The sequence below is a fragment of the Nyctereutes procyonoides genome, unplaced genomic scaffold (assembly GCF_905146905.1).
Source record: "Nyctereutes procyonoides isolate TBG_1078 unplaced genomic scaffold, NYPRO_anot_genome, whole genome shotgun sequence".
In the NCBI taxonomy this organism is placed as follows: domain Eukaryota; kingdom Metazoa; phylum Chordata; class Mammalia; order Carnivora; family Canidae; genus Nyctereutes; species Nyctereutes procyonoides.
Genome location: NW_026575119.1, coordinates 4,039,676 through 4,054,554, shown reverse-complemented (window position 1 = coordinate 4,054,554; position 14,879 = coordinate 4,039,676). Strand labels below are relative to the sequence as shown.

General features: G+C 37.3%; 1 protein-coding gene across 5 annotated transcripts in view; it reads right to left on the bottom strand.

The window, feature by feature from the left end:
• Positions 1–6,508: 6,508 nt before the first annotated feature.
• MKX (mohawk homeobox) overlaps positions 6,509–14,879 on the bottom strand; it is a 68,468-nt gene continuing 60,097 nt past the window's right edge. For 4 of the 5 annotated variants that reach the window (XM_055334454.1, XM_055334456.1, XM_055334457.1 and 1 more), the window contains exons 6-7: positions 9,115–9,148; positions 6,509–9,009 (exon numbers count right to left, since the gene is read on the bottom strand). In XM_055334454.1, the coding sequence (XP_055190429.1) occupies positions 8,823–9,009; positions 9,115–9,148 (221 nt within the window). In that variant the 3' untranslated portion in view covers positions 6,509–8,822. The remainder of the gene's footprint in view (positions 9,010–9,114; positions 9,149–14,879) is intronic. The other variant, XM_055334458.1, reaches the window with a different exon arrangement.

The window sequence follows — 14,879 nt, the reverse complement described above, 5'->3', positions numbered from 1 at the left end:
AGTTTAAAAGCCACCATTTAGAGTAGTGGATTATCTAGCAAATAATTTTGAGACACCAGCTATGTTTCCTTTTGAGGGATGAGGGTGGGGGTATTCAGTGAAGAGCCAGATAACTAGTTCACTTTTTAAAATTAATTTTTTAAATTTAGATTTTAACTTCTTTTTTTAAAGATTTTTTATTTATTCATGAGAGACGGGGAGAGAGAGAGGCAGAGACACAAGCAGAGGGAGAAGCAGGCTCCATGCAGGGAGCCCGATATGGGACTGGATCCGGAGACTCCAGGATTACACCTTAGGCCAAAGGCAGGCGCTAAACCACTGAGCCACTCAGGGATCCCCAGACTTTAACTTTTAATTTTTTTTATTTTTATTATTTTTTAAAGATTTTGTTTATTTATTCATAGAGACACAAAGAGAGAGAGAGAGAGAGAGAGAGAGAGAGAGAGAGAGAGAGAGGCAGAGACACAGGCAGAGACACAGGCAGAGGGAGAAGCAGGCTCCAGACAGGAAGCCTGATGTGGGACTCAGTCCCGGGTCTCCAGGATCACACCCCAGGCTGCAGGCGGCGCTAAACCGCTGCGCCACCAGGGCTGCCCAGACTTTAAGTTTTTAGTGTCGTTTTAAGTTCACAACAAAATTGAGGGGAAGGTACAGAGATTTCCCATACACCACATGTCCCTACACATGTATATCCTCCCTCATGTTCAACATCCTCCACCAGAGTGGTACATTTGTTACAACTGATGAACCTACATTGACACATCATTACACCCAAAGTCCATAGCTTAGATTACAGTTCTTTCTTGGTGTTGTACATTCTGGGTGTTGGACATGTGTCCATCCTTACGGTGCCCCACAGAGTATATTAACTGCTCTAAAACTCTTCTGTGCACTGCCTATTCATCCCTCTTCAACCCCAACTCCTGAAAATCATTGATCTTTTTGCTGTCTCCATAGTTTTGTCTATTCTAGAATATCATATGGCCAGAATCATGCAGTATATAGCCTTCAGATTGGCTTTTTTCACTTAGTAATAGGCATTTAAGTTACCTCCATGTCTTTTTTTTAAAGATTTTATTTATTTATTCATAAGAGACAGAGAGAGAGAAAGAGAGAGAGAGAGAGAGGCAGAGGGAGAAGCAGGCTCCATGCAGGGAGCCCTACGTGGGACTCGATCCCAGGACTCCAGAATCATGCCCTGGGTCAAAGGCAAGCGCTAAACCGCTGAGCCACCCAGGGATCCCTTCCTCCATGTCTTTTCATGTCTTGATAGCTCATTTCTTTTTAGCACTGAATGATATTTCACTGTCTGGTTGTACCACAAGTTATTTATCCATTCATGTACTGAAGAATATTTTGGTTGCTTCCAAGTTTGGACAACTATGAATAAAGCTTTCCTTTGTGTGCAAGTTTTTTGTGGACGTAAGTTTTCAAATCCTTTAGGTAAATAACAAGGAGCAAGATTACTGGTTCACACAGTATGCTTAGTTTTATGAGAAACTATCAAACTGGGGCAGCCCAGGTGACTCAGCAGTTTAGCGCTGCCTTTGGCCCAGGTTGTGATCCTGGAGACCTGGGATCGAGTCCCATGTCAGGCTCCCGGTGCATGGAGCCTGCTTCTCCCTCTGCCTGTGTCTCTGCCTCTGTCTCTCTTGCTCTGTGTCTCTCATGAATAAACAAATAAAATCTTTAAAAAAAACTGTCAAACTACCTTCCAAAGTGGCTGTTATCATTTTGCATTTCTACCAGCAATAAATGAGACGTCCTGTTGCTTCACATTCCTGCCAGCATTTGATGTGGTCAGCATCAATTAGAATGACTTCAGCCATTCAAATAGGTGTATAGTGGTATCTATTACTGTTTTAATCTGAACTTCCTAATGACTTGTGATGTGGAGAATCTTTCCCCATGTTTATTTGCCATGTGGGTATCTTCTTTGATGAGTTGTCTGTGTAGGTCTTTGGCCCATTTAAAAACAGATCAGGTTTTCTTATTGTTAAGTTTTAAGAGTTCCTTGTATACTTTGGATAATAGTCATTTTTTAGATGTGTCTTTTGCAAATATTTTCTTCCAGTCTGTGGTTTGTCTTCTCATTCTCTTGGCATTGTGTTTCAGAAGTTTTTTAATTTTAATGAAGTACAGTTTACCTTTTGTTTCATGTATTGTGCCTTTGGTGTTGTATCTAAGATGTCATTGTCATTTCCAAGGTCATCTAGATTTTCTCCCATGTTATCTCCTAGGAATTTTATAGTTTTGCATTTTATATTTAGGTCTGTGGTCCGTTTTGAATTAACTTTTGTGAAAGATGTGAAGTCTGTGTCTGGATTCTTTTTTTTTTTTTTTTTGAATGTGGGTGTCTAGTTGTTCCAGCACCATTTTTTAAATTGTATCTTTTCTTTCAATAGTTTTCTTTCAATAGTTTTTCTTGAATCTCACCATTTTGTCTTTTCTGAATTGTATTGCCTTTGCTACTTTGTTAAATATCTGTTGACTATATTTGTGTGGGCCCATTTCTGGGCTCAGTATTCTGTTTCGTTGTTGAATTTGTATATTCTTTCACTAATACTATGCTGCCTTGATTACTGTAGTAGGTGTTGAAATTGGATAATGTCAGTCCTTGCACCTTGTTGTTCTTCAATGTTATATTGGCTATTCTGGGTCTTTGGTGTCTCCATACAAACTTCAGAATAAGTTTGTTGATATCCACAAAGTAACTTGCTGGGATTTTGAGTGGGATTGCATTGAATCTATAGATCAAGTTGGGAAGAACTGACATCAGGGCAGTATTGAGTCTTTTCATCATGAACATGTATTAACCCTCCATTTACTTAGTTCTTTAATTTCATTAATCAGAGTTTTTTCATTTTCCTCATATGCGTCTTGTACATATTTTGTTAGGTTTATACATAAAGATTTCATTTGGGGAGGGGAGTGCCTAGCTCATTTTTTACGCCAGAATAAATTTCCAATGGTTTTCAACATACAACACAAAAATAAACCATAATACTAACAGCAGAAAAGATGGATGGATTTTTTTTTTTAGTCTTGGCACTAAGTATAAGGTACTATAATGACAAATGCTTCATATATAATAAATAACTAATTTAATCCTCACAATAGTACCCAGTAATTATTATAATCCATATTTTACAGATAAGGAAACTGAGACTAGATAGGTTAAATGTCTTGTCCAAGACTGTAGAAGTAATAAGCAGGAGAGATATGATTCAGCAGTCTAACTCCAGAGTTTGGATTCTGAACTACTATACTACAAATATAAGCACTCCTATACATTCTTTGTATATGTACAGATGATATTTAAGCTTCTGAATTTAAAAATATTGTAAGTGAAGTAAAATTATATATAAAACAGTCCTTGAAAATATTTATAGCATATATATACATTTTAGATTTTTTTGTTTATTATTTATTTATGAGAAAGAGAGAGAGAGAGAGAGGCAGAGACACAGGCAGACGGAGAAGGAGGCTCCATGCAGGGAGCCTGACGCGGCACTCCATCCCAGGTCTTCAGGATCACGCCCTGGGCTGAAGGTGGCGCTAAACTGCTGAGCCACGGGGACTACCCATTTATAGCATATATTAAAAACAGATTGAACTTTAAAATATGCAAATAATGCACACATCACTAACAAATGTATGGAAGGAAGGAAAGAAGGAAAAAGAAATAAATAAAAAAGAAAGATATGAGCAAGCAGTTCATTGAAAACAAATATCAATGGCCAATAAGCTTATGTGTGCCAGTCATCTTGAAAAAATACCAGTTAAAACAATGACAAAATATCACTTTTGCCTACCACATTGTTTAGTATTGAAAAAGTTAATAAGATCAGTGTTTTGAACAAGTTGAAGAAAAACAGATACATTCTACTGTTGAAAGTGTAACCCGGTAGACCTTTTACTTGGTAATTTGGTAGCATCCATCAAAACATTTATGTATCATTTGACCCATTAACTCCACTTCCAAGTATTCCATAGATGTATAAGTGACTGAAGACACACATGCACAGGAATGTTCACTGCATCAGTATTTATATCAGTGATGTTGAAATAGGGCCTGTATGACAAACGTAATTCAATTCACCAATTGTTACTAGTCTGTGGGGAGATAAAGGGTCAGAATATAAATCAATCAGGAGCACTGTGAGTTCAGGTGACAATTTTTTTCATAGAAGTTTTTCTTGCAGTATTTTGGTGTTAAGCTGCTTATCTCAATATAAAGCAGCACTTTGAATAGCACTAGTTTATAATAACTAAAAATTGGAAATAATCCAAAACTCCACCAAGGAGGTATTTGCTAAATAAATTATAAAAGATCCAAAATAAAACCCTAGGCATTCATTTAAATAATCAAATCTCCACACACACACACACATATATATATACTCATGGTGGAATGGAAAAAATATTACAGAATAGTATGAATATAGTAAGAAGTGCTAGATGAAAAAGTACAAGCTTGTATATGCATAGAGTTTCTGGAAATACACACAAGAGATTGTTAACCATGGTTATCTTTGGGATGTGGAATTGGGATCACAGAGAGATAGGGTATGGGTTTTTTTTTTATCTTATGGCCTCCTAAACTGCTTAAATGTTTCTATGACTAGCATAAGTTCTGTTTATACTTTTTCAAAACATGAATTAAGATTTTCAAATTTTGTTTAAAAGTCATGAATACAAGTCAGATTAGACTAACTGCAGATCAAATTTCCTGAAACTGGTTTTGGGCTGAAATTTGTTTCAGAAGACTTACTGAGACAAACTTCACATAAATTTCCATGGATTCATCCATGTAAAGATGTAAAAATCACACCAGCTTGTTTGTCCAAACTCAGACTTTGGCTTTTCTCACCTTAAGAGAAGAATTTATTATGGGCAATACATACACTTCTCAAACCAAATTTTTAGTCCATCTGTAAGATGTATCTCTAATCTAGTAAGTAGTGAAGTCAAGATTCTGTCCATGCAGTGTGACAATCATTCACCTAATTCTGATCATTATTGTTACAAAGAAGTAGAAGACCAGAAAGCTCTGCTCAAGAAGGCTGGAAGATGGTAAATACAATATGAACTTGACAAAACCTGGGGGGGTCCTATTATGCTTCATGGAAACCACAGTTTATATTGCCAAAAATTATGGGCTATTAGGTCTTTCAGAGTCATCTGGAACACATTAATAATCATTAACATTTGTACAGAATATGCAGTTTGCAAAGTACTTTTATATTCACTGCCTTATTTAATCCTCACAACACAACTTTGGAGTAGGTAACTTTCATAGATCAAATTTTACAGATGCAAACAGTACACAAGGCTTATGCTTATTCCCCAAAGTCACTAAGCAGTGGAGAGGCAAAGCCAGGTTATGCCAATCCAAGTGCTTACCACCATCCCATACTGCTTTCCAAGGCATGGCCGACCTAAGCTGCCCCAGACAAGAAGAGTCTGGGTGGCTTGCTTACTCTCTGTGTTTATTTGCATGATGTTATGCTGTTGAGCTGGATGAGTTTAAAAGCAGACCATGGCTGTTGCCATGTTTGTTAAACATTGCTACTTGGAGCAGGCAGGGATACAGACAGCAGCATGAATTCTTAGTCATCTTGAACAGAATCAAGCAGGACGAATAGAGGAAAAGGCAATTCTAGTCGATATGGATGAAGGAAGATCTTGCGCATTCTATGTTTTCTATTGGCATATCTGTTCTTTCCTGCCTTTGTTCTACTTCATTCTTTTCTCTGGGAAGTCCAAGGTAATGATAACAAAAAGAGCTTTCCTGAAGATCTCTCCAGTTCTGATTCCAACTATTACTACTCCACAGCAGTCTTTCATGTCAGACACCTTTCCTTTCCCCAAGGTTCTTCATTAAACTCTCCGTATTTCTATTTTCTTGTACACAAACCCTATATAGAGGAACTATAATTGTGTGATAATACCTTCCATTTAAGCATCCATTAATTGCTAGACATTGTGGTAGGCACTTTATATGTTGTATGTGAGCTCTAAACCTTGTAGCATATCTACAAGGTATGACTCATTCCTCTTACTTTGCAGATGAAGAAAGCCAAGTCCAGAGGGACTGAGTCTGGATCTTATGTAGTGAGTGGCAGTGCTAAGATTCAAACATAGATCCATATAGCTTCAAAGCTAAGATCCTCTCCAGTACATAGCACACGGTAATAAAACTTATTGTATTAGCAACTGAAAGAAGGTATTTAGTGTAAATGTTCATTTTTAAGTTATGCATTTTAACAGTTAGCATCATACTCTCTTTTCCTCAGCTCTTAAAAGGTGGGCTGGTGGTCTAAGGTGATGAAAAACAAACCTAATATAAATGCAGTGCTCCCATATCATATCCCCTACCAACTTAAAGAGACTTATAGCATATAATGAACCCTTCTGTTCTACTTCTTTCTCCACCTGGTCAACTCTCAAAGGAAAACAAAATTCATATGATCATTGAGGTCTAGAAATTAACTTTTATTTTCAATCTGTCAAGAACTCCTGGCAGTTATTAATTTTATTAAAATGATTACATATGGCAAAACAAAGAATAGAGGTAATTCTATTTCTCTACAACATAAATTATGAGTTAGATTCTTAGCTGCTGGCTCAGCATTGTTCAAGATTCTTTTAAAGGATGGAGGGACTTTAATTTCCAGAAAATGTTAAAGCAGCAAAAGAAAAAATAAATTAAAAGTAATTGCAATTGGAGATATTGCCAAGGATGTGTTAATTACAAAATCTTCTTGATGTGTTTATAGGCCAGATTCCAAGCTTTGGCATTTAAAAAAAATCATATGAAAGCTCTCCTATATTGACTTGTCATCCATAGTTTATAACACAGAACAAATTTGCTGATTCTTTTTTAAAAAATGGCAAAAATGAATTATGACTCATTCAAATAAAAAACAACCAGCATCCATTCATCTAACTGAAATATGTCAAAACAAAAATCAATTTTATTAAAATATTTAATACCAGAATAACTTATAATAGTATGAAAAAGAGTGAAGTACTTGTCCTTAGTTTTCTTTAACATGACCACATTTTGACAAAATTAATTTATAAAGATTCCAAAGTTTTTATCATGAATCTGTAACTATTTAAGCTTGTAAACTGAAAGAACTCATACTTCATCTGATCATACAGTCATAACTTAACATATCTTGCTTTGCACTTACTGTTACTGCAAACAGCAATTTAGAAAACAAAGTAAAAATATATATATACAAAATATTTTTATATCAAATTATCTTCATTACACTAAATAAACCCAATCCCCAAATGCTATGTTACATGAAAAAGTGTCCTACAATTTATATCAAGATTGATAATGTCCATATATCAACTAGAGCAGCCTTTGGTTTTAAAAGCGTTTTGCAGAATAAAGAAAAATATCACCACATGGCTGCACTACTGGCTCTCATTCACACTCACAAAAAAGCTTTCCAGTTAAAAAAAAATTACAAAATACATTACATACCCAGAAAAAACATCCCACCATAAAAGAGTCAAACCCTTTTTACTTCTCTGTAGCACATATACTCTGTTATATTTGGCATTTCTACTGTTTATTCAAGTTTCAAGTCTTTTTTCCCAAGCTGATTAGAATATTATTGTTTGATTGAAAACTATATTCTTCTTTCTTGATATTGATTACTCTCTGTCAATGATAGTCTAATTTAGAAACAAAATGTTCTTTCTTTTAATGCACGATTTCACTTAATTTTTACTACTTTAACATCCTACTTGGCAAAATTCAAAGACTGTCAATGTTTTGTTTTCCATATGTTTTAAATTTAAAAACCAATTTTATGTGGGTATGTGTATATTCACATAGAGATACATTTCTTTCATTGTCTTGTTCTCATTGCAATACAAATTGTGCATCAGCAATTATAATTCGAAATCAACCAACTGAAAGGTTTTTTAGCCATTCCATATGAAAAAGTTTCCATCACAAAAAGCACTGACCTCTAATGCAAACAGGATTATGTGTTAAAACTAAACTATAGGTTTAGTTCTACACGGGAAAATTCTGAGTAATTTATATAATAAAATTTTAAAAAACTTCAGCAAAACTTAAGAAAAAGAAAATCCAAATTAATTTTAAAGGGCATTGTGGTATTTTCCAGCAATGCTTGGAAAAAGTTTTTCAGATCACAATGTATTTACTGGGATTCTTCTTAAGTGTACATATTATATGATTGCCGCTCCTTTCATTTTGGAACTTTGTAGTGTGTCAGATAGGCAGGCAAGATACATGCATGAAATTCTGTCACTCTGAAAAGCATGCTGAACAATTTTAAATGCTGCGAAAGCTTTTTTTAGAGGAATGTTTCATTTGGGCTGAATAGATTTCCAAGTTTTAACATGTGAGTTACTGAATACGTTGTGAGGGCTTTCAGTGATTGTGGTTTCAGTCCTGAATGGTTAGGCCCATCTGGAGTGACACACACAGACTAACAAGCTTTGTGGCGCTGTCATTTGAGGCATAGCTGCTCTGCTCTGCCCACGTTGTTGCTGATATTTGGGAAGCAAGGCACTTACTGTAATGGCAATGCAGACACTTGATGCATAGTTTTAGTAACATAAAATAAGTTACTATTTTTGATTAAAGTGAGGTTTTTATAATTTATATGTCTTTTATAGAAGCAACTAAATGATGTATTTAGGATAATTAAAAATAAGAAGAGGTTTAAAAGGGAGTCATTTTCACTTCTGCTTCAGCTCTTAAGATGAGGATTTATGGGAAAACACTGACGTGAAGAATAGCAATTGGTTTGAAAAGCAACAAACTCTTAAAACTGCTGAACCAGTGGCACTTTGACCGTTTTTACTTCTGCTATATGTGACGACTTCTGGATGATGCAGCTGGTAGTTCCCTGTAGTGTGTCTTTGCCCTGTGCAAGATTTGTTAAGGCCATAGCTGCATTAATCTCCTTCCAATATGTGTCATCCTTGCTTGGTCCCTTCCTGTTGGCTGCACTGGATTTAAGCAAAAAAGAAAGAAAATGATCAAACTCACTGCAGTGCACACAGAAAATGCCATCAGTGAAAAGCACAAATGGCAGATAAAAACATATATCTTACCTGTCACCCTTATTGGATCCATTTTCCAGGGCATCTGTAAAGACAAGCAAAAATTCAATTATTTTTCTTTCTTTTTTAATTTCCAGAGTTGCATCATTAATTACCAGGAATAGTAAGTAATTCATCAGGAAATATAGTTGAAAATAAGTTAATTATTTTCAAACATAAAGTTGTTTAAGATACAAAAGAAATCTCTCTGCAAAGAAGCAGGAATAAGATGAGAACAGGTAAGAAAAATACAAAATAGCTTCCATAAATTTACAAAAATTTGATGTTGATTTCTTCTGAGAAATTGGGCCTTTTGGTGAGGAGGCAACCAGTATAGGGACAGGAATGCTAACTCTTCTTGCAGCCAGGTTCTGGCCTCACTCCCCAACTCACCTGCTGTGTATCTTTGGACAGGCTACGATGCTCCCACAAAGTCTGGGATGCGGTTTTCTTGACTATAAAATAAGGGAGTTCCTAGAAGATCTTCAGGGTACCTCTGGTTCAGTATTCTATGATTTCATAGGAATCCAATCTTCATCTCAGAAAAAGGACTGGCAAGCAGTTCTTTCTGGCTAGCTGGCAAATGACTGACAGATTCAATATAGCAGCACAGGACTTCTGGCATATTAGAATAAGCAGGTACCAGTCTTCTAGCTGCAAGGGAATCCCTCATCCTTCATGTTGCAGGAAATAAGCATTTGGGTGTGAGCTTTGCTTATGCACCCTCTATTGTGGTGTAAATTTCCTCCCTCTTTCAGGCACCAATATCTACCAATGCAAACATCAATATCAAGAAAGATGAAATGGGCTAATGATCTTTATTAAAGCTTCCCTTGCTAGCTCTTAAGCTAAAAGAATACGGTATGGGGAACACAAAAATAGACATGCTGGAGGGAAAGATGTGTGGAGGGTCTGCTAGCATGTCACAAGAAGTGAGGACAAAGAAGCAAGGTTGGGACTCCCCATCAGCTTATGAAACTCCAAAACTAGGTTAAGTCACTACTACCACCACTCCCATCACCATCACCACCACCATCAGCAAAACAACAATAAATATTATCAAGTAGCTACAGAATGAGGGATTTTATCCCACACAAGAAACTTGAAAAACACAATGTTTGCTCAAAGCCTTTTTCCAGTTCTATGGCTTTTTTGGAAAGCTATCTTTTCCTGCCCTCCTTCCTCTCCCTTTGTTTACTTCCCCCAACCCAATAATTTTGAAGGCAATTCCCCCCCCACCCTTCTTTAATGCTCATGGCTAGTTAGGCAATTCCCCCCCACCCTTCTTTAATGCTCATGGCTAGTTAGGCCAGCATAATTTTCCAGTTCTGGGTTCTAAGATAGTCATGGGAGTTGGGAATAAGATCATCAACATGATCATAATACAGTGTGACCAGGGTAAAATTTTCCAAGGAAGATATGGTTAAGAGAAAATGACTATATGTCTATGCTGGTGAGGCAGCTAAACTCCTGTGTCCTCTAGGAAGGAAAAGAAGGCAAGCAAACAAAACAAAAAAACTTAGTGCACACATGACAAGGTTGTTACAAGGAATAAATGAGATGCTATGTGTCTGGCCCCAAACAGAACAACAAGCATTAGTAGTCCCTTTCTTTGCTCTCCTTACACTCAGGGATCCTCTGGGGAAAGAGCTCAATCTGTTGAGCTGGATGGCCATCCTCTGGATCTTCTGGTCGTTACTAGGTTGGCCTGGATGGTTAGCTATACTTCTGCTTTTTTATTTTTTTGGAATTATAAAACTCCTTATTGTAATTGGAGGAAGAGAATGACAATTTTCAATTCACAAAACTACAATAATCCTAGCTTACAGATCACTTCCTATGTGCCAGACACTATTCTAAGCACTTTGTGTCTTAGCTTATTTAGTATTAGTGACTCTGTAGTCTCTCTTACGTCCTGTTAAGTCATTCTTTGTTTCAACTATTATCTGTAAATCTTTACTCAGGAATGGCAGGGACAAGGCACTACCAAAATAGAGACCAAGTCAAGGCCTTTGTTTAGGAGGAGGAAAGCCAGCAAAACTGGATATTTTACAGAGGAATAAGAAGAGTCAAGCCTTTGCACAATTTTGCCCACAAATTGCAACAATTCTGTTGCCAAAGTGAAGCAATAGGTTACGGAGATATTTATTCAATGGAAAGACTTGGCAAAAGCAGAATAAGTTCCATGAAGCTTAAATAACATTAGGGAAATAACAAAACATAATTTAGAAAAGACCATGTAACTGATGCTCTGGCTTGCAAACAAAGCAGCCTCACATATTCAAAGGGGACCAGAGTCAGATTTCCTACCTGGATGGTCAACCTGAGAGTGATTACCACACAGACAAGGAGGAAGCCTGTGGCTATCTAATAGGTAATGGGTTACAGAACTCAGAAATGCTATAAATGAATGGAGCCTGCATGCAAAAGGAGAACATGTAATTCACTGTTAAGGTCCATGGAGAGCTTCTATTTAAGAGGAAGAGTGAACTTCTATGTCCTGCGGCCCCATCAACTACTGGATGCTGCTAGCACTCTCTGTGGCTGCTTCCCTGAGCTCTTCCACTAAGAAACAAGTCTCCCACAGCCAACTGTGAAATTATAAAATTCTACTTACTCTTCGGGTGTATGTATTTTACAATGTGGTGCCTATGAAAAATACCTTTGAAGTGTAAAACATAGATTCCAATCTCTATCTGGGTATTCTTAATTAGTTTCACAAATTTCATGAATTTCAACAATGTGTTCAGCAGTATTCAAAAGATGGCATCCTGCATTTTATTTCTAAAGCTGACTAGTACGTTCAATGTCATTAGGTATGGATTCAGGTTCTTTTTTCCCAGCAACAGAAGATTCATAAAATGTAATGAATAGAAGAGACATTTTACTTCTCTGTCAATAGAAATGGGAAAACAATGTAACAAAGCTCAATGTCAAACATTTCAAACCAACAAGAAAGAGGTGACTACTACTATTTAGGGTGGGGAGTGAGGGGCAGAGCTTCTGTGTCCAGGGTACTTTTGGTACAAAACATAAACTGGTGTTAGAAGGGCATGCTTTTCCTGTTGTGTAATTGGTAGGTTGCCTGGTGTCACTAGGATATTATGCATCCAAGAGTCACCTCCTGCAGAGTAGTGTGTTCTAGTTCCCAGAAGAACTAGCAGAAGGAAGATAGCAAATAGGGGTCCTTTTAATCTGAAACATTTGTGCTTTTGCAGGAAAGCAAAGGACAATAAAGATCTGGTGGTTTGGGAAGAGTTTTTCTACTCCTTAATGCTGAGATGAAATCTAGGGAAATACCTCAGGTATTTTAGAGAACTTATATCATTTGAGGGGAACTCAGAAAATTTACAATCCCCTTATTATATTAAATAATTGTATTAAAGATGAAGTTTTTTTTCTTATGCTCTTTTCTTTTGAAGTGTAAACTTGCTGGCTCTTAACTGGTTCAAATATTTTGTGTCTTTTCGGCCAATAGATGGGTGTGGTGGGTCAACAGACCACTACACCACTCGGGGCTCATGCCACTCTGCCCACTCCAGATAAGTGGTCTCACTGGCTCCTCTCCAGAAGTGGCATTCAGTAAAAATATGACAGGAGAAGGAAGGATTCTGAATGCTGCTGAAAAGAGAGAAATGTTAAGTCTGAGCTAGAGCAGACGTTTCATTGCTGTTAATTAACATGCACAGACTTAGGGTACTGACTGCCCTACATTCAGCTCAGCTGTATCTCTCACTCTGCAAGTAGCTTGGCTCGGTCTCTCCAAAGTCTGGGCTAAAATGCCTTTTTAGATTCTAAGGTTCCAAAAATCAGCTACGCTGTCAATTACCATAAAAGCAACTGGTTGGCAGGAACAACTTATTGAACCAGCCAAAAGAGCGAGTTTTAAGACCAAAAAAGAAAAGGAAAGAAAAAAAAGAGGTGTGTAGTTAGGAAAATCTTGGATGCCGTAAAACCCAAACCATGTTGAAACTTAAAGTGGGGCTATCCTCAGTTTGGACGTGTGTTTCCTTATAAAGTTATGTTGAGAAACAATTATACTAAAAACCCCTTCTATTGCAACTCGAGATGTGTAAGCACCAAGCTCTGTGGGCAAAGTGTCCGCTCGACATTGATAAATGCAATTTAGAAACGTATTAGTTCTGATATATATTCCTGAAGTAAGAGTTATAGTCATAAAAAGAGGCAAAAATATGGCCAAATCAGTTTCTCTGAGATTTTTAAAAATTTAACTAACTTACCCTAAAGTTAGGATTGCTGAAAAATATTCCACAAATGTGGAGTAGTAACTCATACCACTGAAATGTAAACTCAAATCATCCTAAGATTTGTGTGAAATCAGAAAAGACCCTGAATAGCCAGGGGAATATTAAAAAATAAAACCATAGCTGGGGGCATCACAATGCCAGATTTCAGGTTGTACTACAAAGCTGTGGTCATCAAGACAGTGTGGTACTGGCACAAAAACAGACACATAGGGATCCCTGGGTGGCGCAGTGGTTTTGCGCCTGCCTTTGGCCCAGGGCGCGATCCTGGAGACCCGGGATCGAATCCCACGTCGGGCTCCCGGTGCATGGAGCCTGCTTCTCCCTCTGCCTGTGTCTCTGCCTCTCTCTCTCTGTGACTATCATAAATAAATAAAAATTAAAAAAAACAGACACATAGATCAATGGAACAGAATAGAGAATCCAGAAGTGGACCCTCCACTCTATGGTCAACTAATATTTGACAAAGGAGGAAAGACTAACCACTGGAAAAAAGACAGTCTCTTCAATAAATGGTGGTGAGAAAGTTGGACATCCACATGCAGAAGAATGAAACCAGACCACTTTCTTACAACACACACAAAGATACACTCAAAATGGATGAAAGATCTAAATGTGAGACAAGATTCCATCAAAATCCTAGAGGAGAACACAGGCAACACCCGTTTAGAACTTGGCCACAGCAACTTCTTGCAAGATACATCCACGAAGGCAAAAGAAACAAAAGCAAAAATGAACTATTGGGACTTCATCAAGATAAGAAGCTTTTGCACAGCAAAGGATACAGCCAACAAAACTAAAAGACAACCTACAGAATGGGAGAAGATATTTGCAAATGACTGCAAATGTATCAGATAAAGGGCTAGTTTCCAAGATCTATAAAGAACTTATTAAACTCAACACCAAAGAAACAAACAATCCAATCATGAAATGGGCAAAAGACATGAACAGAAATCTCACAGAGGAAGACATAGACATGGCCAACACGCACATGAGAAAATGCTCTGCATCACTTGCCATCAGGGAAAAACAAATCAAAACCACAATGAGATAGCACCTCACACCAGTGAGAATAGGTAAAATTAACAAGGAAGGAAACCACAAATGTTCGAGAGGATGTGGATAAAGGGGAACCCTCTTACACTGTTGGTGGGAATGTGAACTGGTGCAGCCAGTCTGGAAAACTGTGTGGAGGTTCCTCAAAGAGTTAAAAATAGACCTGCCCTACGACTCAGCAATTGTACTGCTGGGGATTTACCCCAAAGATACAGATGCAGTGAAACACCGGGACACCTGCACCCCGATGTTTCTAGCAGCAATGTCCACAATAGCTAAACTGTGGAAGGAGCCTCGGTGTCCATCAAAAGATGAATGGATAAAGAAGATGTGGTTTATGTATACAATGGAATATTACTCAGCCATTAGAAACAACAAATACCCACCATTTGCTTCAACGTGGATGGAACTGGAGGGTATTATGCTGAGTGAAGTAAGTCAATCAGAGAAGGACAA